The 27,500-nt window shown below is 40.7% G+C and overlaps 1 protein-coding gene across 5 annotated transcripts in view; it reads right to left on the bottom strand.

Moving 5' to 3' along the window:
• The window catches only part of LOC128666479 (RAF proto-oncogene serine/threonine-protein kinase), a 530,187-nt gene that overhangs the window by 26,375 nt on the left and 476,312 nt on the right, over nt 1-27,500 (bottom strand). For all 5 annotated transcript variants that reach the window (XM_053721101.1, XM_053721099.1, XM_053721102.1 and 2 more), the window contains one exon: nt 21,686-21,817. In XM_053721101.1, coding sequence (XP_053577076.1) covers nt 21,686-21,817 — 132 coding nt within the window. The remainder of the gene's footprint in view (nt 1-21,685; nt 21,818-27,500) is intronic.

Here is a 27,500-nt window from a genome sequence, read left to right as displayed (position 1 = left end):
GTATGCAGAACTACCTTATCAGAGTGAAAAATAAGAAAAGGCGATTCATACTGTAAGGCTCAAAGCTCAGAAACTCTTTGAGCCGAAGAAATAGCCACCAGAAACAAAACCTTCCAAGACAACATCTTAATATCCAAAGAATGCATAGGTTCAAACGGAGCCTGTTGAAGGACTCTAAGAACCAATTAAGACTCCAAGGTGGAGTAGTAGACTTAAACACAGGCCAAATTCTAACCAAGGCCTGACAAAAAGAATAAACATCTGGCACATCCGCCAGCGCTTGTGCAATAAAATGGATAAAGCAGAAATTTGACCCTTCAGGGTACTAGCAGATAAACCTCTCTCCAAACCCTTCTGGAGAAAAGACAAAATCCTAGGAATCCTAACACTACTCAACGAGTAGCCTTTGGATTCACACCAATACAAATATTTACGCTAAATCTTATAATAAATATTCTTAGTCACAGGCTTACAAGCCTGAATCCTAGTCTCAATGACTGACTCAGAAAAACCACGCTTAGAAAGAATCAGGCGTTAAATCCCCAAGCAGTCAGCTTCAGAGAAACAAGATTTGGATGAAGGAAGGGACCCAGCAGAAGCAGGTCCTTCCTTAATGGAAGACGCCAAGGTGGAAGGAGAAGAGCAAACGGAGGGAACACATATGATAGACTGAAAATCCAAGGAACTGCCAGAGCATCTATCAGAACAGCCTGAGGATCATTTGACCTTGACCCGTACCTCGGGAGCTTGGCATAATGACGAGATGCCATGAGATCCAACTCCGGCTGCCCCCAATGGAGAATCAAGCTGGAAAATACCTCTGGATGAAGTTTCCACTCCCTGGGATGAAAAGTCTGTCTGCTCAGAAAATCTGCTTCACAACTGTCCACCCCTGGAATATGGATAGCAGACAAACAGTTGTGAATCTCCGCCAACTGAATAATCTTGGCTACCTCTGTCATGGCCAAGGAACTCCAAGTTCCTCCCTGATGATTGATGTAAGCCACTGACGTTATGTTGTCCGACTGAAACCTGATAAACTGAGTTGTTGAAGCTAGCTGAGGCCAAGCTAGAAGAGCATTGAAAATTGCTCTCGGTTCCAAAACATTTATTGGAAGAACCGACTCCTCCCGAGTCCATAGACCCTGAGCCCTTAATGAACCCCAGACAGCACCCCAGCCCAGCAAACTGGCATTCGTGGTTACAATCACCCAGACAGGCCTGCAAAAGCAAGCTCCATGAGAGAGAAGATCCTGAGACAACCACCATGGAAGAGAATCTCTGGACATATGATCTAGAACAATCTTTGGCGATAGATCTGCATAATCCCCGTTCCACTGCCTGAGCAAGCATAACTGCAGAGGTCTGAGATGGAATGATGTCCATGACTGAAACCATCAGACCAATAACCTCCATGCACTGAGTCACTGACAGCCAGAGAAGGGACTGAAGAGCAAGACACGTATTTAAAATCTTTGACTTTCTTGCTTCTGTCAGAAAATTTTTCATCTCTAGAAAATCTACAATGGTCCCCAAAAATACCACTGTTGTAGCCGGAATTAAGGTATTTTTTCCTAAATTCACCGTCCAACCGTGGGAGCGCAGAAAAGACAACAACAACTCAGTGTGGGAGTTTGCTAGTTGAAAAGATGGAGCCTGAACTAGAATGTCATCCAGATAAGGAGCCACTGCAACACCTTTTAATCGAAGTACCGCCAACAATGCTCCCAGGACCTTTGAAAAAATTCTGGGAGCTGTTGCTAGACCAAAAGGAAGAGCTACAAACTGAACATGTTTGTCTAGAAATGCAAATCTTAGGAACGCATTCTTTAGATCCACTTTGGTCATGAACTGACCTTCCTGAACCAAAGGACGAATGGAACATATAGTTTCTATCTTGAAAGACGGAACCCTGAGAAACCTGTTTACACTCTTGAGATCTAAAATAGGTCTGAAAGTTCCTTCCTTTTTGGGAACGACAAAGAGTTTGGAATAAAAACCCAGACCCTGTTTCTGAACCGGAACAGGAACTATCACTCCCATGTCGGAAAGATTCTGAACACAACGTAAGAACGCCTCTCCTTTTATCTGGTTTACAGATCACCTGGAGAGAAGAAACCTGCCTGGGAGGAAAATTCTTGAACTCCAGTTTGTAACCCTGGGACATGATATCTACCACCCAGGGATCCTGAACATCTCGAACCAAAGCTTGAGCAAAGAAAGTCTGCCCCCCACAAGATCCATTACCATAACGAGGGTAAGACCCTTTATGCTGATTTTGAGTCAGCAACAGGCTTACTGGACTGCTTCCCCTTATTCCAAGACTGATTTGACTTCCAAGAGGGCTTGGACTGTTCCTGCTTGAAGGAAGATTTACCAGAGAAGTTACGAAAGGAACGAAAATTACTCTGCTGACCCTTCTGTTTATTTCTTTTATCCTGAGGAAGAGAATGCCCCTTCCCTACCGTAATATAAGAAATAGTCTCAGCCAAACCTGGCCCAAACAAGTTCTTACCCTTGTAAGGAATAGACAAAAGCTTAGACTTAGAGGACACATCCGCATTCCAGGATTTTAACTATAAAGTTCTGCAAGCTAAAATGGCAAAAACCTGTAGAGAAGCATCTGCAATAAAGAAATTAGCCAACTTCAAAGCCTTGATTCTATCTTGAATTTCTTCAAGAGGAGTATCTTGCTGAATAGAATCAGACAATGCATCAAACCAATATGCCGCCGCACTAGTAACCGTAGCAATACATTCTGCCAGTTGCCATTGATACCCCTGCTGAAAATAAATATTTTTAAGCAAAGCTTCCAACTTCTTATCCATAGGACAGCTGTCCTCAATAGGAATAGTGGTCCTCTTGGTCAGAGTGGAAACTGCTCCCTCCACTTTAGGAACCCTCTGCCAAAATTTAATAGAATCAGCAATAGGAAACATATTCCTAAAAATTGGAGAAGGGGAACAAGGAATCCCAGGCTTCTCACATTCTTGTGCAATATCTGAAACACGATATGGTATATGAAAAACTTCCACCGAGGAAGGGACATCAAAAAACATTAAGTTTACTAGATTTCTTAGGAATAACCATGACTGACGCCTCAGTCATCCAAGGTAGCAAAAACCTCCTTGAGTAACAAACGGAGGTGCTCCAGCTTAAACTAAAGGAAACAACCTCGGGTTCAGATGAAGGATTTACACTTATCAAGATCCGAGATCTCACCCTCAGATGGTACTGAAGTATCTTCCTCCTCAGACTTATGAGAACACTAGACACAATTGCAACAGAATCAGAAACCTTATACTTCCTCTTGCGCTTCCCCTGTAACATAGGAAAAGCAGACAAAACCTCAGATACTGCCGAGGATATATGGGTAGCCATATCCTGCAGGGAAAAACCAAGCTGAGGCACTGCACGCAGGGCACTGCAGAAGATTGGGATGTATGAGGAGAAAGTTGCGGATTAGCCTGAACAGGAGACTCCTGAACAACATCCGCCCTAGACAATGAAGGCTCAGAATCAAAAAGTCTATCCTTGTAATGTAATGTTCTCTCAATACAAGAGGAATATAAAAAGGCAAAGGAGGCTTAACATTAGTATTTAAAACACAGAGAACAAGCAACAGCTTTCAGGGCCTCTTAGTCCATCTTATGCCAAAGGAAAAAACCTAAATCAATAAAAAATTCTAAGTTCAAATCAGAATTTAAATTAAACAAAGAAACGTTACTGTCCCTTTTTAATTTTAAACAGACTTTTTTTTCTCTTTAAACTAGAAAATCCTTAAATAAACTGCACAATAAATCTTGCAGCAACAATTTTTCACAAAATGAATGCAAAGAGAGACACAAACGTTATAGTCCTTGAAATTCAGGCAGAAACTAAAATATAAACAGAGCAACAGCCCCACAAAAAAACAACAGGCAACCTCCACACCTCAGCAAGCTCTGCTGAGATGCCTACCTGATCTCCTTGCTGACGGAAACAAAGTAAAAAAATGATCCGGAACCCATACAGCCGCACTGGAGAGAACGCTGAACCACCTCTGAAGAACTATGCAACAGAGCTGCAATATCCAGGAACAGGAAACAGCTGAAAGGGCGCCAAAAACGCCCTTGCTATCTCAGATAAGCCCGCCTATTGTGGGCATGGCCTAACAAAACTCCCGGTAGCCATTAATACACAAACAAAAAACCTGTACATCAAAGTGAAAACATAATAAACTGAGCCAAACATCCCCAGTGTCTGCAAAACTGCCATACAATAATCCGTTAACCTAGAAGGCTGATTGTATATTTAGACAGAATTAACTGTCAAGTGCCAAATTCTCCTATACCAAAACAGGGAAAGAAATAGGCACTTACCTCAAAAATCTGTCCGGCAGCAGGACAACTCACTTGGTATGAGAGGGGCTTCCTACCTCACATGGACCTGTGGAAAAAAAGAAAAGGCTGAGTAAACACTCACATTTTCAACCAAGGGCAGCATGAAATTACTTGGGAGGCCCAGTGGGGATTATACCCCGCAAGTTTCCAAATGCTTAAAAGCCACCACTTGCTCTACTGAAGAGACTGACATGGACTACAGCTAAACCCCCCAAAAAAAACCAGAGCAAACTTGCTCTGCTTAAAAAATAAACTCTTGATTGAAGAAGCAGACACCTAACTTTACCCCTCCTTGCAACTGATACAAGCAAAGAGAATGACTGGGGATTGTGGGTAGGGGGAGTGGTATTTAACAGCTTTTGATGTGGTGCTCTTTGCCTCCTCCTGCTGGTCAGGAGTGATATTCCCAACAGTAATTAAGATGATCCTTGGACTCACTGTGTCATTAGAAAGAAAAGGCAGTATTCTTCTCTGGTCTTGTAGACAGTCTGGAGAGAAGGAATCTGCCCCTAGGCAGATGGGACTTGAATTCTATCTGGTATCCCCGAGATACGACCTCCAGAAACCTGAAGCCTTTGCGTTCAGGCAAATAATTTGCATATTCGCATCACAGATGAAGGAGTTAGCAATTTTTAATGCGTTAATTTTCTCCTTAATATCCTTGAGGGGAGATTTCACCTCAATAAGTTCAGGCAGAGAGTCACACCAGTAGGTAGCTGCTCCAGCCACTGCAGGTTGGAATAAAAATCCTGTGTGTTGGAACTTTCTTCAGGAATGTTTCCAACTTCTTGTCCATAGGCTCTCTAAAGAACGTACTATCCTCAAGGGGGATAGTAGTACGCTTAGCTAGCGTCAAAATTGCGCCAGCCACCTTAGGTATGGAACCCCACAATTCTATTTGAGAGTCAGGGATGGGGAACAATTTCTTAAAAAGTTGCAGAGGGAGAAATGGAAGTTCCGATTCTTTCCCATTCGTTACTAATAATGTTCGCCATACGAACTGGTACAGGAAAAGTCTGTGGGACCCTTCCTGTCTTCGTAGACCCTGTCTAAGTTAGGGATCTTAGGTTCCTCAGGTAACTTTGCATCTGGAACCTCTAGCGTAAACAGGACCTCCTTTAGTAAAAAAAAAAAAACGTTCAATTTTGAATCTAAAGGAGGGTTCGTCCGCCGGAGGAAACTTAGCAACAGATGTCTCCAACTCAGGAAGTTCACCCTCTGACGCTACAGAGGTTAACTCATCCTCAGATAGCTGAGACATACAGGCTAGATCCGATAGGAATTTAGTCGGGAGAACTATGTTTAACCTTTCTCTTATGTTTCCCAGAGATAGGTAGGGCACTCAGGGCCGCAGACACCGCCGATTGTAGCTGTGCGGTAAAGTCTGCAGGAAAAAGACCCCCTTCCAGATGGAGAATTAGCTGTGCCGCGGGTTTGAGTAGACAGGGCAGAAATCTCTCGGTCATAGAATCCTGAGAGGTTGATGGCTCATAGGGCGTAATTGCGCTAGACTTGGCCCCCTTCTTAGACTTTAAAACAGTGCTTAGGCAATTGGAACAAAATTGAACAGGCCGGCAAACCACAGCCTCCTCACAATATTAACAGGTTTTGTTATTCACTAAAAAAGGAGTGGGACCTAATGTAGTATCAGAGTCCTCTATAGGTTTGGTATGCAATTCCACAGATGGAATAAAAAAAAGTTACAAAAAACAAGCATTATTAATATAAACAGGCACCTTTACAATCCCAATTGCTGGGGCACTCACCACTTCCTAGACCCAGACAAATGATCAGTGAAACGCTCTCCTTAGGAGTGCTGTCGGCAGCAGGATCGCAAGGAAGTGAAAGAGGCCACACCAGGTCATGTGGTGCCCAAGACAGGACTTGCCCAGCTATGCAAAAGAGGGTTATGCTAATATGAGCTGTGCAACACTCAAAAACAAAAATGAAACCGGTCTGTTCCCAAGCCAAATGCACACAGTCCTATGAGCCCAAACCTAATGCAGAACATAAAAACAAATTATGCTTACCTAATAATTTCCTTTCCATCTGTATAATGAGAGTTTACAGCTTCATTGCTTACTTGTGGGAATACAGAACCTGGCCACCAAGAGGAGGCAAAGACACCCCAGCCAAAGGCTTAAATACCTCCCCCACTCCCCTCATCCCCCAGTCATTCTGCCGAGGGAACAAGGAACAGTAGGAGAAATATCAGGGTAAAAATGGTGCCTGAAGAACAAAAAATTTTGGTCTATCAACAGAGAAAACGGGCGGGAGCCATTGACTCTCCTCCTACAGATGGAAAGGAAATTATCAGGTAAGCATAATTTATGTTTTCCATCTTAATATGAGGAGAGTCCACGGCTTCATTCCTTACTTGTGGATAACATATACCCAAGCTCTAGAGCAGCGGTCGCCAAACAGTGGTCCGTGGACCACTGGTGGTCCACGAGAAGATGATGGTGGTGGTCCTTGACACCATCAAGCAGGAATTAGTCTCCTCTGATGGTGTCACCTCCGTTGCGCCCCAACTCACTACAGTGCCTGGCTGGACATCAGTGAAAAATGACGGAGGAGGAGTTAAATTACAATCTCCCTACGCACATTGCGTAGTACTGCGCAACTTGCGTAGCTAGATTGTATTTTTAACTCCTACCCGGCGCACTGCTCAGAGGAAGATGCTTCTTCTAAAACCAGCAGAGGTTGGTATAGTCTTGCCTTTACGTAGTGGAATTAAAGTATATAAAAAAAGAAAATCTTAAAAAAAAATTCTCTTACATTTAATTTATTTTCTTCCCTTTAACTGTCTCTTTGTAGAAGTTTTTCTAATTCCCTCAGATGGACTTACATCACTGTTTGTCTTCCTCCCCTCCATCTTCTTTTTTTTTTGTTAAATATGAATTATTTTTCATTCTAATAATTTCCCCACACACAAAGCCATTCCACCTGAATTTCAGTAATTGCCATCCAGCAGATCAGCCATATCCCACCAGTATTATAGTAATTGCCAGTAACATCAGTCGTGGTTAGCTCACATCCATATTGAGAGCTTCTGATATAAACTTAATTTATGACTCCAATGTCTGTCCATGATCATAAGTAGTTTTGAATAATTCCTGACTGGGGATGTAACTTGGAAGTCTTGTGGTCCTTTTAAACTTAATTATTTTTTCCCCACTTTCTGCGCCTCTCTGTTTCCAGCTCAAAAGTTGGCACTCACCCTTCATCTGTCATTTGGAAGTATTCTCTCAGTTCTGTCATTTAGTTCGAAGTCCGAAAGGTTGGCGACTCCTGCTCTAGAGGACACTGAATGAACGGGAGGGTAAAAAAATAGGCGGGCCCTATTCTGAGGGCACCACAGCCTGCAAAACCCTGTTCCCAAAAGCAGCTTCAACCGAAGCCAAAACGTCAATTATGTAAACAATTTGGATAAATATGTAAGGAAGACCAGGTAGAATCCCTACAATTCTGATTGATAAATGCCTCATTCTCAAACCACAAGAGGGAGCCACAGCTCTAAATGAATGAGCCTTAAAGGGCCAGTAAACCCACAAAATAATGTTATATAATTCTGCACATAGTGCAGAATTATATAACATCAGCTTAGCGCAAACTTTGTACCTTAAAAGATTAAAGTGAAAAAATGCTACGAAATTTACTTTCACAGTACGCCACTCCTGGCTCTACTGAGCGGGTCTGTTTGTTTTCCCTAAGCCATTGGGCACGCTGTCTATTCACAGCCGGCCGATCGCTCCATTAAACTCAATGTAACTCGCTCCTGCTACCAGACAAGAGCGGGAGAGAGTTACATTGAGTTTAATGGTGCGATTGGGCCGGCTGTGAGTGCCCAATGCGCTTAGAGGAAACAAACAGACCCGCTCAGTAGAGCCAGGAGAGGAGTACTGTGAAAGTAAATTTCATAGCATTTTTTCACTTTAATCTTTTAAGGTACAAAGTTTGCGCTAAGCTGATGTTATATAATTCTGCACTATGTGCAGAATTATATAACATTATTTTGTGGGTTTACTGGCCCTTTAAGGCTCATTCATTTAGAGCTGTGGCTCCCTCTTGTGGTTTGAGAATGAGGCATTTAGCAATCAGAATTGTAGGGATTCTACCTGGTCTTCCTTACATATTTATCCAAATTGTTTACATAATTGACGTTTTGGCTTCGGTTGAAGCTGCTTTTGGTGCCCTCAGAATAGGGTCCGCCTATCTTTTTACCCTCCCGTTCATTCAGTGTCCTCTAGAGCAGGAGTCTCATTTTTTCACTTTAATCTATTAAGGTACAAAGTTTGCGCTAAGCTGATGTTATATAATTCTGCACTATGTGACTATACCCCAGCCTATCAACACTCCATAAAAATTTTTTTATCTTGACTAAAACTAAGTTAACTATTCCACGCAGTTTGCTCCAGAGAGTCCAGGATGTGAAGAACACAAGGATCCTGCACCAGCAGGTTCCTTAACATGGTCCATAGAGGAAAAGCCCCTAACCTGTGACCTAACTCTAAATGTAAATGAAGCATACCATCTCACTGACGTCTGCTCCTGCCAAGATCGACCCTGAACCACAAAGAGCGATATGGCCAAAGATGCAGGCTGAAAATGCCGGAGCCCCTCCTGGGTGCAAACCCACCTTCTGCAAAAGGAGTGGAGGAGATAACCTGCTCATAGAAAGTCTTAAAGAAGACAGCTCCTAGCAGGAGTCAAACTCCAAGCCTCAGCTTGTTAGGCAGGATAGCCATCCCTTAGGCCACTTAGTCCAAACCGTTCCGGGAGAACGAAGAGAAAAATATCTCAGAACAAGGAGATCTGAACAGAACACTGGGAATCGATTTCCCCCACTGGTATTCCAAGGAAGTCAGTTTAAGGCTGAAACACCAACATCATGTCGAACTCACGGCCTCGGTAGAGTCAATCACTCACCACCCCCACGTCACAAAGACCAGAAGGGGGCTGGAGAACATAACCCAAATGGAAAGTTTGCAAGAACTCTGGATTAACAGAAAGCTGCTGAAGCAGGAATTAAACGCTAAGCCTCCAGCTTGCTAGGCAAGGTACCCTAGAACAAAACAGCATCCAGATCCACCCTGGTGTCGACACCAGCAACTCGGGTCTCGATCTAACTCAGAGAATCGAAAAAAACATGAAGATCCCTAAAAATCTCTAGCAGGCGAAGGTAAGAAAGCAATAAAGGCTGAGACCCGGGAACTACCTAAATTCTGGAAGCAGGATACCTGAAACCCCAGATCCCAAGAAAGATCAGAACTAGGTTTACTGAAAAATAAGATTCCTAAGAACCGAAGGGAGAACCTTACGTTCTCTAGTGAAAGAAGAACGGATAAGCTCCACATCCATATCATATAACCCAAAGTAGGACGGGAAAACCCTATTAGGGTATGCTCAACAGCAGAAGAAATATCTCAGAGAAAAATACTGGTACAAAGACTCAAAAAAGGTCCCTAGTCTTCTCTGACCAGACAATTGTCCAGAAAGTAAACCTATTTCCGGTCTCTAGTACCCCTAGATCTATATAATCCAGTATCAAGCACCCATCCAAGGAAATACCTAAATAGGTCCAGCCTGTTAACTAGGATAGATGGGCCTGCCGTACCAGAACCTAATAGAAAAAACTTTTTCCCTAAGTAGAACTAAGGAAACAGACCTAACTAGTATCCACAACAGGTCTTGCCTGTCATCTAGGATACAACGTATCTTCCAGAACACTCCCGTGCTAAAAGGAAAACTTCTTAAGTTCCAGCAAAGCTAGAACTGAGACATCAAATTAATTAAGCTCCAAGGCTTAAAATGACCTCTAAATATCGGAGGAACTATCACCCCAAACAGAAAACTATAAAAGTTTCCACAGCAAGACTCCAACCTCTCGATAGGGTCAAAAATCACACGCAATGAAACGTCTTTCTAAGAAGAGTTTCTAAAACAATCCAGAGCTCAAAAAAACTATCCGGTACGAAACAAAAGAAAAAGGCTGAAAAAGGAGTGTGAAAATCAAAAACAGGCCCTGCCTGTTATACGACACAATCCCCCATAGAGCCCAGAACTGGGATTATAAACGATAAAAGAAAAGAAAATAAAGACAAGGAATATACAATCCTCCCTCATCTAGTAAAGATTGTTATCCGATTTAAAATACAGAGAGTCAACAGACGGAGCAGTCCTGGAAATAGTTAACATCGGCAAAACCTCTCTCAGAAGTAAAATCTAAATGTCAAGCCCTACGCAGACGGAGGACCCAAGTCAGCAGACTCCGACCCTGGAGGTTCTCCCTCTAAAGCCTCAGAGGGAAACACATCCCCAGAGGACTGATCGGACACCAAGTGGCCTCAGGCAGTAGAGCCCGGACTAACCCCTCGCTCACGCGTAGTAGGAATAGGTAACCTCGCTAAGGCCGAAGAGAAGGCTATGCAGAAGTGTCTAGTATCCTCTCGTGGAAACAAACCCCTTACAGGTGAAGGGGGGTTGGAAATTGGCAAAACTGCGTATGTAGGAACAGAATCAAGGGAACACCTTGCCGGGTGAAGAGTCCTCAGAGGCGGACTGCTCGGTGGTCTCTAACCTATCAACATTGGTTGATGAGAACACTATTGCGGCATACGGAATGTAATTGAGCAGGCTGGATTACCCGGGCCTCCTCACAATATACACAGGTATCAAATTCTGTATCGGAGGGATCCCCCTCTAAAATTCCAGAATCCTCTATAACTCGTCTATACCAAATTATAGAAAAGAAAAACAACCGACACCCTACACCCCCAATGGCTGGGGCACTCACCACCTCCAATGACCTAGACAGAGAAGAAGCTTCTCTCCGCAGCCATCCAGTCAGAAGTCTGAATCAGTGAAAAAAACGTGACCGTTCCTGGTCACATGGTGCTCATGCAGGACCAGCCCCTGCTAAGAAAAAAGCGTGCCATCTTATCTAAAGAAAACTGTGCAGCTCTCCATATGAAAGAACCTGTATGTTCCGTATCGGCATAAGAGCCCAAACGTTCTTACACATAAGCAGTCAAAATCACATAACAAATATGATTAAAAAATCCCACTGTTCAATAATCCCCCTCAGGAGATATTAACCCTTAATTCCATAAAGATAAAGGAGTCCCACTGTGACCCGGTCTTATTGTTAACATATGTGTAAAGTAATGAAACGATCTTCCTGGAATCTATGCCGTGGAACAGTGACACGGCCCTTCAAGTTTGACAGATTGTAGCAGCGCTTATGACATGGACTTGAGTGAGGAAAGCAGGCAGCGAAACTCGTCAACGCTGTTAAGGAGCTGTTAATATGAGTCTGGATGGGTTCGCAGAAAGACTCTCCCTGCATCTCCAGACTCTAACTCATCAATGCTCTCACTCAGAGGCTGACAAGACTACTTAAAACTCCAGTCCCTTCTCAAAGAGTACTACCCTCCATAAGGAACTACTCCGAAATCTTCTGACACATCTCTGCCAACCTCCTGTGACGAAAGGCAAAGATTGACTGGAGGATGCGGGAAGTGGGGGCAGTATTTGTGCCTTTGGTTGTGGTGTCTTTGCCTCCTCCTGGTGGCCAGGTTCTGTATTCCCACAAGTAAGGAATGAAGCTGTGAACTCTCCTCATATTAAGATGGAAATCCACATAACTGTTCCGAATAATCTCCCTAAAGGAGATATTAACCCTTGATCCTATTGAGGTATAGAGGAGTCACACTGTGACCCTATACAGGAGTCCCTGCTATAACAATAAAGCGGACTTAAACTCACATAAACTGCAGAACCATAAGACACAACAATTAAGTCACAAGGGGTACAGAGAACGGTCACGCAAAGAAAAGGGCACATAACCACTCGTGCTGAACGCTCTCTCAGACATTGAAAGACAGACCGATACATTAAGAAACCCTATCCCTTGAAAATAGCTCTCACCTCAGCCCTGGAATTAGGCGCACTTTGAAAAGGCTACACTGGGGATCCTGGTGGCTAAAACCCAAAACCACTAGAACCATTATCCCCTTTTTCCACCATCAACTGTAACCAATACACCATGCAGGGCTAGAGGGCCCAGGCCTAGCCCCCCCCTACCCACCCTTCGCATAACAAGCACATCATTGACCTTGAGTTTGACATCACTCTATGATCGGAAAGGAAGCAGACAGAAACTGCAAACTTGCAGTGAAACAAATATAAAAACACACCATATAGGGCAGCACTAGCTGGGACTTTACAGCTGCATGCAAAAATACTATAACTCCTATAACAAAAAGACAGGAACAATGGCTAGCAGACTCAAGAATGCTGACAAGAAAAGGAATCAAGTGGAGACAACACAGACACCTGCAGAGACAGAAGATTTGCCAAACTCCATCCCTATGGACACCCACCCAATTGTCTCACAAATCTCTGCCCTGTTCTTACCGAAAATTGAGCAGTTACAAACGGGGATGGATTCACTTACAACAGAAGTTAAATCTTTTAATGGCAGACTTACTCAAGTGGAACAAAGGGTTGCAGAGGGAGAGACTCGCCATAGAGAAGCTGAGACCAATATTCAAACACTACAGCAGCAGAATGATAGGCTATGGGCCAAAATCGACGACCTGGAGAACAGGTCCAGAAGAAATAACCTACGGATTGTAGGAATCCCAGAGTCTCTCCCAGGAACACAACTCATAGACTTTGCAGAAAATACCCTACCAAGGTTGTTACACATTCCACAGTCCTGTCTTCCATGCACAGTAGAGAGAGCCCACAGAGTTGGCGACCCGCGAAAACAGGAGGGAAATATCCAACAATCAAGACAAGTTATGGTGAAATATCTCAACTTTAAAACAAAAATAGCACTCCTTCAAGCCTACAGAAAAGTCCCGTCGCTGGAATTTGAAGGCAGAAAATTGTATTTGTTCCAGGACTATTCGGCAACAGTAGCAGCCAGAAGAAAAGAATTTACACCTTATTGTAAGCAACTCATAGAGCAAGGCAGGCCAGCAGCCCTTCTATATCCAGCGAGACTACGGCTGCACACAACCAACGGTCCTCTGTTCTTTGAGTCGCCACAGCAGCTCAAGCTACACCTGCAGAGAGAGAGTGAACAGCGACAACCACAAGATCAAGAAAACCGGCCCTCTATCTCAGGAAGATGAGAATTGATGTCAGGATCATAGAAGAAGAAGTATAAAGCACTTTAAACAATAAGAACTATTAATCCAACAGGGCCACCACGCTCAGCCGGATGGCTCCTGAAAAAAGAGACACTGTTAAAGCCCTCAAGAAGCATAGAATAAAGCCTCTTAAAAACTAAAGGACATGATAACCTATATCCTTTACAAAGTGGGGGGGGGGGGGGAATGGGAAACCGAAAAGTTCTGTTACTATTTATTGCCTGTTGTACTGTTGAAATTTATTATATATATTTGTCTCTTTTACACAAATTCAAGAAACGGTTTTGAAAGTTTAAAAGTTAAATCTCACTAACCTGATTGCTTATTGTTTACCATAGTGATAGGTAGGCTCCACCAGACCTAAAGAGCGCTCCCTCAGGGGGAAAATAGCCAGATTTTGGACACTGCAGGAAACAGTAAGTAACGCTTATTAACCTATATTGCAACGCTCATACATAACACTCCACATCTCACAACCTAGACAACTTGTGACACCCATACACTCAGGACACCCACTGTAGCACAATGAAAATCACTACCTGGAACGTGGGAGGGATAACATTGCCCATTAAAAGAAAGGCGATTCTGAGACAGTTAAATACAAAAAAGGCCGACATAGCCATACTAGAGGAAACACATCTATCACAGATAGAGCATCAAAAACTTAAACAGGGATGGGTGGGAGAAGTACTTTTCACACACTATGAGAACAAAAGAGCGAGAGGGATTGCAATACTGTTTCGAAAGGGACTGAACTACGACATTTTACAGGTGATCTCTGATGCTGAGGGTAGATATCTGATTATAAAATTAAAAATTGACACACTATCCCTGATTCTTTGCGGTATATATGGCCCCCAAACACAGAAGAGAGAGTTTTTAGTACATCTCCAAAGCAAACTCTTACAATTTGCAGACCTACCCATTATAGTGGGTGGAGATTATAATATAGCGCCTCAGACACCGGCAGACCGATTCCGTAACCCCACTAGCAACACAAAACCCAAACAGCTATGGACAGGTTCCAGAAGAGAAACATTGATTCTTAAAAATTTTAAAAATAGTCTAGGTCTTATAGATTTATGGAGAGAAAGAAACCCTGAGGCCCGAGATTACACATGTGCACATCCGTCGAAAACCACACTCTCCCGCATAGACTATTTCCTAGTCTCAAGTCACTTAACCTCCAGGATAGGAGATATCATGATAGATCCCATAACCATTTCAGACCACTCACCAGTGACACTAATGTTAACTACCGATGCCCCTCAGAGAAAGATGTGTGGATGGAGATTCCCTACGCATCTGTATCACGACCTCAACTTGCGAAAACACTTGGTGGGAGAGTGGTTAGCTTACAAAGATCTGAACAAACAACACTTGAATGACATCTCGCTGTTTTGGGAAACGGCAAAAGCGGTGCTACGAGGGGGGATCACAACTTACGCAATTAGAGTAAAAAAAATCTGCAGAGAGAGAGGGGAATTACTTCTCCGCCAACTCCTAAATGCAAGGAATCAATACCTCAGACACCCGACAGACCAAAACAGATTACACTACAAAGACATCAAGACCCTCAGAGACACCCATCTTATTCAGACAGCAGGTAGAGCCCAAACCCGAATGCAGGCTAAATTCTATCGCTATGGCAATCGCACAGGTAAATTACTAGCAAAAATCACTAAACTAACCAGGAAACCTAACACTATAGCAGCCATACAGAAACAGGGAACAATACTAACAAAAAAAGAAGATATACACAAAGCATTCGTAGACTACTATTCCAAATTGTATAGTCCACAGAGAATAGATGAGGCATTAAAGCAAAACTTTTGGAAGGACTTGACTCTCCCTCAAATAACTGAGACACAATTACAGACCCTAAATGGCCCAATGGACTCCCTGGAGATAACTAGGGCTATTGACGCTTTGCGCCCCTGGAAAAAACCCCCGGACCTGCCGGCCTGCCGGGAGAATTCTATAAAATGATCAGGGAGGAGGTGGCGGAGACACTCACCTTACTGTTTAATGGCATAATGAAAGGAAGGGCAAACCTATCAAATAGATTCACGGAAGCAAATGTGACAGTTATCCCCAAACCAGACAGAGACCCATTACTGACAGCCTCGTACAGACCAATTTCATTACTCAACTCAGACTACAAATTGTTCACCAAAATTCTAGCCAACAGACTGACGGGGATATTACCGGACTTGCTACACGAAGACCAGACAGGGTTTGTCAGAGGGAGATCCTCAGTCAAGAACATGAGAAAATTGCAGCTAGTTCTGTCATACTACTGGGGGGAAGGAAAACAGGAGGGAGATCAGAAGGAGGGAGACGCCTGTATTTTATTGGTTGATGCCGAAAAGGCGTTTGATAAGATACTGTGGGACCATCTCTTCACAACCCTTGGGAAATTTGGGATTCAGGGCGACTTCATGACAGCCACCTACGCACTGTATGACGAACCCCGAGCAGCAATCCTAGTTAATGGCGAACCATCACACACTTTCCCGCTAATGAGAGGCACTAGACAGGGATGCCCACTATCCCCGCTCCTTTTTGACCTGGCCCTTGAACCACTAGCAACAAAAATTAGGAAAAACACGGCAGGGTTAACAATAGGCAAAGAAACCCTCCACATATCCCTTTTCGCAGATGACATGATCCTATATGCCAGCGACCCCAGGCGAAATATCCCTATTTTAATGCACATTATCACCGAGTTCGGCCAAATATCAGGATACTGCATAAATAAAGACAAGTCGGAGCTACTATGGTTAAGGAATAAATTACCAGCAGAGCCACTACAAGAGAATTTTAAGATTGTCACTAACTCGTTTAAATATCTAGGCATTAAACTCTCTAGAGACCCCAGAGAGTGGTATGGACTTAACTTCAGACCACTAATCAAGGAACTAAGACACACACTCCTTAATTGGATACCACTACCACTGACACTATCGGGAAGAGTAGGGCTCATTAAGATGATCCTGTTTCCTAAGCTGCTATATGCACTACAAATGCTACCCGAACTCCTACATAAACAAGACTTACAAACACTGAATAGAGACATACTTCACTTTCTATGGAAGGGGAAAAGACACAGAATAGGATATAAAAAACTGACGTGCTCACCAGAGATGGGAGGACTAGCACTCCCAAATATAGAATACTACAACTGGGCAGCTTTAGCTAAATATGTAATGGACTGGCTTTTGGACAGAAATGTCTTCACAAACGGTGCGCTAGAGTCAGAACTTATTACCCCTTGGTCGCTAAAAATACTCCCACACATGACTCACACACAACTAGAAAGAACAGTAGGGCACAATACTATCTTCCTCCAACCTGTAAGAGCATGGCGGAAAATTTGCAGGACCTTGAAAATAAAATGCAAAAACACAGTATACCTACCCATACGAGGTAACCCAGATTTCCAAGCAGGTTTCACCACAGCGCCTTTCAGGCAATGGGAAACAAGGGGCCTGACTACTATCAGACAAGTCCTGACGCCAGACCAAAAATCAGTCAGATCGTTTGCCGAACTACAAATAGAATTTAATATACCTTATAAACACCACTTCGCATTCCTACAGACAAGACACTACGTTCAAAGCATTCTGGGGATGGGCGACATGCCGGATACCAACTGTGAAATATACAAACTACTGACTATGACAAAGGGAGGACTGACCTCAATCTCACATACATACAAAGCACTCCAAACACTGACTAACAAGGCTGCGAGAGACCAAATTCAACATAAATGGAGCACACGGACCCCAAACCCAGTCACAGACCAAGTCATTGAACAAAGTGTTTTAAAAGTGAGGAAAGCATCATTATCAAATGACATCAGGGAATCACATACAAAACTACTACATAACGCTTACATAACACCAAAGATGTTCCACAAATGGTGTCCTGAGACTTCGGGACTTTGCCCAAAATGCAAGTACTCAAACCCCAACATCCTCCACATGATTTGGCAATGCCCAAAACTCACGAGATTCTGGAATATGGCACACAAATGGGCAATGAAAACTACGGGAGGGAGTATAGAACTAAACATCCATGTAGTGATATTCCTCCACACACAGTCGGACACAAACAAACACATGACATTTGTCCATAATGTTATACTGATGGCCAGAAAGCTTATCCTCAAGAAGTGGATGGAGCCTGATCCGCCAACACTGACGCATCTCAAATTAGAACTACAACAGCAAATGATCCGGGAACAAGTAGACACACAGGGTGACATCATAAAACGAACCAAACATTTCCTCCACAAATGGGAACCCTTGATCCACACCTTAGACTTAACACATCAGAGACAAATACTGTACCCACTCAAAAACTCAGAGGTGGTCCTGGAAGCCCAGTTACGAGGCAAATGGAACATTTTCTGAACATTCCAATTAACAAGGTAACGCACCAATAGAGAGACTAAAGATGAGAGACAGGAAGGGAACCCTGGGGGGGCGCTCTGGGTCAAGTTAGGAGAAAGTAGGAAGCAGAGATGGATGGGGAGGAGGGGAAAATAGGCTACTGTTGAATAAAACCCAACGTTGAATGAAAGACTCACTCATAATAGAGCTGCAATGTCTTGCTGATAGCAAAGAATTACAAAACACTAAAGACTCTTAGAAATCTTTTGATCGGTTATAATATGTTATGCAAACTATTCTGTTATCTGTTGCTTTATCAGACAGGGGAACTAGATGTAGGAAGTTAGATGTGAAGTCAGGGAAGATAAGTAATGTCTGGAGTAGCTATGTTAATAGACTATAGAAGAAAATACAGTGCTGTCTTTGGTTGCAACTACTGTTATCATATTTTACAAAATTTTCTGTATATATCATTTGTTGCCTTATTCAGTGCTGGAGATATAAATAAAGAATTTTAAAAAAAAAAACAATAAAGCGGACTTATCCTCTAGGATCCATGCTGTGGAACAGATACAGCCTCTCAAGTGTGACAGCCTTGTAGCGACGCTCTGACAGGGACCTAAGTGATTAAAAGCAAGCAGTGAAAATCGTCAACACTGATTGCTCAGGAGTTGTTAGCCAACAGCCTTGATGGTTTTGCATCACCAGACTAACTCATCAATATTCTCACTGAGAGGTTTATACAATTACTTAAAACTTCAGTCCTCTCTTGAAGGGAACATTCCCATTACAGGACTATCCAAATCTTCTGACACTTCTCTGCCACCTCCTCTAGTGACGAAAGGCAAAGAATGACTGGGAGGATAGGGGAAGTGGGAGGGATTTTTAAGCCTTTGGCTGGGACGTCTTTGCCTCCTCCTGGTAGCCAGGTGGTGTATTTCCCAATAGTAAGGAATGAAGTTGTGGACTCTCCCTGCCTTATGGAAAGAAATGTAGATTTAGAGGATCTCTTAGTAAAAAAATTCAAAATCATCCAGAGAGATGGATAAGCCCAAATCCTGTTCCCAGGAGGACATATACGATGGTAAGACCTGAGAGGAGTAGGTGCTTAGAAGTCTGTGTGGGAATGATATAATTCTAGTTTAAACCTGTTTAGAGCAAATAATCTTGAGCATCATAAGGGGCCCCTTAGCATATTATGTTGATAGGGGTGTGTATGTAGAAAGTGTCTTGACTGGAAAACCATGTATTAAATGGTTGAAACAAAAATGACTTGATTTCATTTAGAACTTAAATAGTTTCCTGTAGTGATGAGAGATAGGAATATTGGTCAGCTCATCATCTAGGGAAGGAGAAAAGGGCAAGTCAGGGATAATATAGAACATATTTCTTAAAATGGGAGTAAAAGTGATTTTATGTTTATGTTTTATGCACTTATCGCACGTTGCCACGGCTTCAGATTTTAGAAGATCAGAGGATATTTACTTTCCCCCCCCCAATATGTTCTATGTCATGCGTGCCCACTAGTAGTTCTTCTAATCTTACCCAAATCTTGTCTGGTAATTTTCCTGCTTAATACTTTAATTTATGATGCCTCAAAAAAAAACACAGGATCTATTATAAATGTATTTGTAATCTAGGCTTCTGGCACAACTCTCTGAAATTTTCTATTTCAAGATAAACACTCATATGAAGTGACTGGTATCTGCCATGAGTACAATCTGAGTTTGAGAAAGAATCTTTGGATTACTTGGTTTTCATAATCTATTAAGGCTGAACTCTGGAGTTAAGGTTCCATTCCCAGTAGACTGCTCAGCTGGTGTAATTGAGGAAAATAAATCCCTTCCAGAGTTGCCCACATTCAAATCTATGACCGTTAAGTAACTACCTATGCAAGAACGGCAAATTAACTCTCAACTCAACAGTTCCGATTAATTTTCTATTCAATGGAAAATATTTCAACAAATTTACATCTGGAACATAATGGCAAGAAAGGTATCCTGTTCTGATGCACCCAGAACGCTTTTTAATTGCTCCTTCAACCAAAGTTTTAAAGAACTAGAATCTCCAAGAAACTATGAAAACACTCTTTTGCTGAGAAGCCTTTTCCAGAATGTTTTCCAGAAAATGGGTTATCAAGAGATCTTTCCATGAGAAGTAGTCAAGACACTTGGCGTAAGTGTGTAGACCAAAACTAAAAGCCACACTTAAATAAAAATATTTCACAACAAACCTAAGGTACCAATAATTCTCTGGATGGATGGGAATATAAAGACAGATATCCCTTTGATCTATTGGAGACACAACCTGGCCTGTTTACAAAAGCAAAAGTAAGGGATTACATCTTGTTTTGAGTCTTTCCATCAGTGTCTGAAGCAGCTTGCGCTACTAAAAAGGGACTGGATTTAAGCTGCAGGGGGTGATTTTATTACAAATGAGCTAATCTGATTAAGCATGTAATACACACTATTAATCTACTTAAACTAGTTAAATGTTGCAAACAGCACAAAAGATCACCACGATAAGGGCAGCTTAAAGGGCTGCAGTAAAATCCATTTGCTTCTCTGATCTTTTCCCTAAAATATTTCTTTACTGTAGATGCTTTACATTACAATAAATCCAGCCACATCTTTACTATGCAAATAAAGAAGTACTTGCACAGCTCAGGTTTTCTGTTTATTCTAGGGTCCTTGTAGTCTTTGTTATTAGGAATTATGTTTGTTTTTTAATGCTGTACATATGCACAAAACACTATAGTCTAAACTGAAATACACATTTTAAGTTATGCACACCTTTTCATTGTATCGGTGATGAAGCAACACACGTTAAGTAGGTATAAAAAGTGAATAAGTGCATGAGGCATACACACATCGTCATATGTACAGTAAATTATGTCATTAAAAAATGATAGCTTTTGCAAGTAGTACTTTTGCTTAATACATTATATTTCAACTGTAATGTCCCTTCAGTACACAACAATACAATGTCATTTTAAAGGGATATTAACCACATAACTAAATTACCCATACATTTTAAACTATTTAGGGGAAACGCCTTTTGAAAACCCTCACAAGTATATTTACCAGGTCTCCTTAGTTGTGGCCAGATCTAAACAAAACAACTATTCTGTAAGCAAGTAGCAGTCAGATAACGGACACAGAATTATACAAGGAGTACTCCAGTCTCTCTAAAGGGAGAGTAGAAAAAGTTTGATGGAAGACTAGCAAAATAAATAATTAATTCCTGCTGTTTTTTGTATGTAATGCATATTTTAATTTTACAGTTTATGGGTGATGAAACCACTTCTGATTAATGAAATATAAAAGAGAAGAAGAATGACTCCCACTGCAGATATACCTTTTTTAGAAGTTCTTCTTTTTAACACTTAATCCAGTTTTTACTAGTGAGCGACTACTCCTGAGCATACCTAGGTATGCTTTTCAACAAAGAATTCAAAGAGAACAAAGCAACTTTGACATTACTGCACCTTTAAGTTTGTAATGCCCATTAAATGAGACAATATTCTTGGAATTCCCAGGATATTTTTCTACTTGTTCTGTTAATGCCAGAATGTAACATTGCATACATGTTGTTGCACATAATAAAATCAAAAGTGCCTTTACTACACTAGTTTAATGTTTTGCCTTTAGAAGATACTTAATTGGTATATAACATATCTTTTTTTAAATAATTAGAGGGAAAAAATAATGCAAAAACAGTATGAATACTACAGCATTTTGCTTACCTGGTCTCTGTCTCTAATGTTAGAGTATGGAAGCTCGCCAGTCATCAGTTCATACAGAACAATTCCATAGGAGTAAACATCTGACTGAAAACTGTATGGGTTCAAGTCCTCCATTCTGATCACTTCAGGCGCCTATAGAAAAATTAACAGAATAATTATATCAGAATGAAAAATAATTAAATCAGAAAGATCGAGATAGAGGGAGAGAAAATGTGTGAGTGTTTTTTGCTGTCCCAATTAAAATGTGGGAGAAAGTGGTTCACAGACATGGAATCAGTTTGTTTAGGTGAGTAATGTGAAAGAAACGCACTAATCTCAAAGATAACCTTTATATTCAAACCCCTGTAATATATTTTGACATATTCAGTCTCAATTCCCCTTCTTATCCTTTTATCTGAACAGAAAAATCATAATAAGCAGTCAAGTTATATTAAATACCAAAAGGATTGAGGTGTCTATATTCCTTTTGTCTTTTAGTGCAACAAATGAGAGAAAACAGCTCTGGCGTTCACTTTCCTGCAAGTGTGTAAATCCTGAAGAGGCATCCCTGCTGTATAGAGCTCTATACAGAGATTACATCACTTTTCTGGAGAAGCTGCAGAAGTCTTGTGTCTTCATATTCAAATTTTAGTTATCTGTTTTGACACTGAAACATACCTTTTGGCGTAGAGTTCACACTACATAAACGATAGTAATACTTTTGGCTGAGAGAAAAAACTTTTCTAGCTCTATGATTTTTGGAATCCTGTATTTAAGCAGACTTCACCTCTTGAAAACTAGATGTGCAAAAATGTGTCTGATACATAAATGCAATGGAATGCTTGTATTTGTTCATTCATTTGCTTAGTTAATGAACAAATTTAAGACAAAATATTTCAACACACATTTTTGCAGGTCTATTGAAACCCCATTTTGGCCTCTTAACACAGCATATCTTGGTTGTTTGCTCAGCTTTGTGCCTGTGCATCTGACATATTAATAAACACAATTAACTATGTCACTTCTAGAGCACTGGAATGGCACAGAAATAGGAAACTAGAAATACTCGCGTTGAGAATTGCATTTTTTTGGGATCAAATAACTTTTCTATTCCAAATAGTTTTTGAATTATACTGCTTTAACAACAAATTAAAATACTGGGAGGGATATCCCCCTGGGGGCTCATTATATACCTCATAACAGTGAGGTATATTAAAGTGATGGTAAACCTGGTAAAAAATGCTAGTATTCACCATCACTAAAAATAAAGTGGACTTCATTGTTCACTTTTTTTAAAAAAAGGGTGCTAAAAAGACCCTTTCAGTGCCGTGGCACCTTGCTAAAGTCAGCGTCACCGGTCGACAACGGCACAGCTCTCTTAATGAATAAGCTGAAGTTTCCACCTCTAAACCAATAGCCGTGCTAGCATCAAATGACTAGTACAGCTATTGGTTTAGAGGTGGGAATGTCAGCTCATTGAGAGAAGAGTGCTCTGTCATGCGCAGCCAGAGGCGCTGACTTTAGCAAGGAGCCGCAGAACAGAAAGGGTAAGTTTAGCACCCATTTTTTTTACTAAATGACCAATGAAAGTCTCCTTTATTTTTAGTGATGGTAAATCCAAGCTTTTTAAAAAGCTTGAATTTACCATCACTTTAAAGGTGAGAAGTTCTGCTTGACATTTGAAATACTGAAACACACTAACAATACTATACTATTTTTGTAACTCACTAACAATACTATACTATTTTTGTAACACACTAACAATACTATACTATTTTTGTAACACACTAACAATACTACACTATTTTTGTAACACACTAACAATACTATACTATTTTTGTAACTCACTAACAATACTACACTATTTTTGTAACACACTAACAATACTACACTATTTTTGTAACTCACTAACAATACTACACTATTTTTGTAACTCACTAACAATACTACACTATTTTTGTAACACTAACAATACTAAACTATTTTTGTAACACACTAACAATACTAAACTATTTTTGTAACACACTAACAATACTATACTATTTTTGTAACACACTAACAATACTATACTATTTTTGTAACACACTAACAATACTATACTATTTTTGTAACACACTAACAATACTATACTATTTTTGTAACACACTAACAATACTACACTATTTTTGTAACACACTAACAATACTATTTTTGTAACTCACTAACAATACTACACTATTTTTGTAACACACTAACAATACTACACTATTTTTGTAACTCACTAACAATACTACACTATTTTTGTAACACACTAACAATACTACACTATTTTTGTAACACACTAACAATACTATACTATTTTTGTAACTCACTAACAATACTACACTATTTTTGTAACACACTAACAATACTACACTATTTTTGTAACACACTAACAATACTAAACTATTTTTGTAACTCACTAACAATACTACACTATTTTTGTAACTCACTAACAATACTACACTATTTTTGTAACACACTAACAATACTACACTATTTTTGTAACTCACTAACAATACTACACTATTTTTGTAACTCACTAACAATACTACACTATTTTTGTAACTCACTAACAATACTACACTATTTTTGTAACTCACTAACAATACTACACTATTTTTGTAACACACTAACAATACTACACTATTTTTGTAACACTAACAATACTACACTATTTTTGTAACACACTAACAATACTATACTATTTTTGTAACACACTAACAATACTACACTATTTTTGTAACTCACTAACAATACTACACTATTTTTGTAACTCACTAACAATACTAAACTATTTTTGTAACTAACTAACAATACTAAACTATTTTTGTAACTCACTAACAATACTAAACTATTTTTGTAACTCACTAACAATACTACACTATTTTTGTAACTCACTAACAATACTACACTATTTTTGTAACTCACTAACAATACTACACTATTTTTGTAACACACTAACAATACTACACTATTTTTGTAACACACTAACAATACTACACTATTTTTGTAACTCACTAACAATACTATGCTATTTTTGTAACTCACTAACAATACTATACTATTTTTGTAACTCACTAACAATACTATACTATTTTTGTAACTAACAATACTACACTATTTTTGTAACACACTAACAATACTATACTATTTTTGTAACTCACTAACAATACTAATTTATGTAAGAACTTACCTGATAAATTCATTTCTTTCATATTAGCAAGAGTCCATGAGCTAGTGACGTATTGGATATACATTCCTACCAGGAGGGGCAAAGTTTCCCAAACCTCAAAATGCCTATAAATACACCCCTCACCACACCCACAAATCAGTTTAACGAATAGCCAAGAAGTGGGGTGATAAGAAAAAAGTGCGAAAGCATAAAAATAAGGAATTGGAATAATTGTGCTTTATACAAAAAAATCATAACCACCACAAAAAGGGGTGGGCCTCATGGACTCTTGCTAATATGAAAGAAATGAATTTATCAGGTAAGTTCTTACATAAATTATGTTTTCTTTCATGTAATTAGCAAGAGTCCATGAGCTAGTGACGTATGGGATAATAAATACCCAAGATGTGGAACTTCCACGCAAGAGTCACTAGAGAGGGAGGGATAAAATAAAGACAGCCAATTCCGCTGAAAAAAATAATCCACACCCCAAAATAAAGTTTTAATCTTATAATGAAAAAAACTGAAATTATAAGCAGAAGAATCAAACTGAAACAGCTGCCTGAAGTACTTTTCTACCAAAAACTGCTCCAGAAGAAGAAAACACATCAAAATGGTAGAATTTAGTAAAAGTATGCAAAGAAGACCAAGTTGCTGCTTTGCAAATCTGATCAACCGAAGCTTCATTCCTAAACGCCCAGGAAGTAGAAACTGACCTAGTAGAATGAGCTGTAATCCTTTGAGGCAGAGTTTTACCCGACTCGACATAAGCATGATGAATCAAAGATTTTAACCAAGATGCCAAAGAAATAGCAGAGGCCTTCTGACATTTCCTGGAACAGGAAAAGATAACAAATAGACTAGAAGTCTTTCGGAAATCTTTAGTAGCTTCAACATAATATTTCAAAGCTCTAACTACATCCAAAGAATGTAATGATCTTTCCTTAGAATTGTTAGGATTAGGACACAATGAAGGAACCACAATTTCTCTACTAATGTTGTTAGAATTCACAACTTTAGGTAAAAATTTAAATGAAGTCCGCAACACCGCCTTATCCTGATGAAAAATCAGAAAAGGAGATTCACAAGAAAGAGCAGATAACTCTTAAACTCTTCTAGCAGAAGAGATGGCCAAAAGGAACAACACTTTCCAAGAAAGTAATTTAATATCCAAAGAATGCATAGGTTCAAACGGAGGAGCTTGTAAAGCCCCCAGAACCAAATTCAAACTCCAAGGAGGAGAGATTGACTTAATGACAGGTTTTATACGAACCAAAGCCTGTACAAAACAATGAATATCAGGAAGATTAGCAATCTTTCTGTGAAACAGCACAGAAAGAGCAGAAATTTGTCCTTTCAAAGAACTTGCAGACAAACCTTTATCCAGACCATCCTGAAGAAATTGTAAAATTCTAGGAATTCTAAAAGAATGCCAGGAAAAATGATGAGAAGAGCACCAAGAAATGTAAGGCTTCCAGACTCGATAATATATCTTCCTAGACACAGATTTTCGAGCCTGTAACATAGTATTAATTACGGAGTCAGAGAAACCTCTATGACTGAGAATCAAGCGTTCAATCTCCATACCTTCAAATTTAATGATTTGAGATCCTGATGGAAAAAAGGACCTTGAGATAGAAGGTCTGGTCTTAATGGAAGAGTCCAAGGTTGGCAAGTAGCCATCCGGACAAGATCCGCATACCAAAACCTGTGAGGCTATGCTGGAGCCACCAGCAGAACAAATGAACGCTCTTTTAGAATCTTGGAGATCACTCTTGGAAGAAGAACTAGAGGCGGAAAGATATAGGCAGGATGATACTTCCAAGGAAGTGACAATGCATCCACTGCCTCTGCCTGAGGATCCCTGGATCTGGACAGATACCTGGGAAGTTTCTTGTTTAGATGAGAGGCCATCAGATCTATTTCTGGAAGACCCCAGATTTGAATAATCTGAAGAAATACCTCTGGGTGAAGAGACCATTCGCCCGGATGTAACGTCTGGCGACTGAGATAATCCGCTTCCCAATTGTCTATACCTGGGATGTGAACCGCAGAAATTAGACAGGAGCTGGATTCCGCCCATACAAGTATCCGAGATACTTCTTTCATAGCCAGAGGACTGTGAGTCCCCCCTTGATGATTGACATATGCCACGGTTGTGACATTGTCCGTCTGAAAACAAATGAACGATTCTCTCTTCAGAAGAGGCCACGACTGAAGAGCTCTGAAAATTGCACGGAGTTCCAAAATATTGATTGGTAATCTCGCCTCCTGAGATTCCTAAACCCCCTGCGCTGTCAGAGACCCCCATACAGCTCCCCAACCTATCAGACTCGCATCTGTTGAGATCACAGTCCAGGTTGGAAGAACAAAAGAAGCCCCTTGAACTAAACGATGGTGATCTGTCCACCACGTTAGAGAGTGTCGCACAATCGGATTCAAAGATATTAACTGTGATATCTTTGTATAATCCCTGCACCACTGGTTCAGCATACAAAGCTGAAGAGGTCGCATGTGAAAACGAGCAAAGGGGATCGCGTCCGATGCAGCAGTCATAAGACCTAGAATTTCTATGCATAAGGCTACCGAAGGGAATGATTGAGACTGAAGGTTTCGACAAGCTGAAACCAATTTCAGACGTCT

Source organism: Bombina bombina, chromosome 7 (assembly GCF_027579735.1).
Source record: "Bombina bombina isolate aBomBom1 chromosome 7, aBomBom1.pri, whole genome shotgun sequence".
In the NCBI taxonomy this organism is placed as follows: Eukaryota; Metazoa; Chordata; class Amphibia; order Anura; family Bombinatoridae; genus Bombina; species Bombina bombina.
Note: the sequence above shows the minus strand (reverse complement) of the source record. Positions and strands in the feature narration are given on the sequence as shown.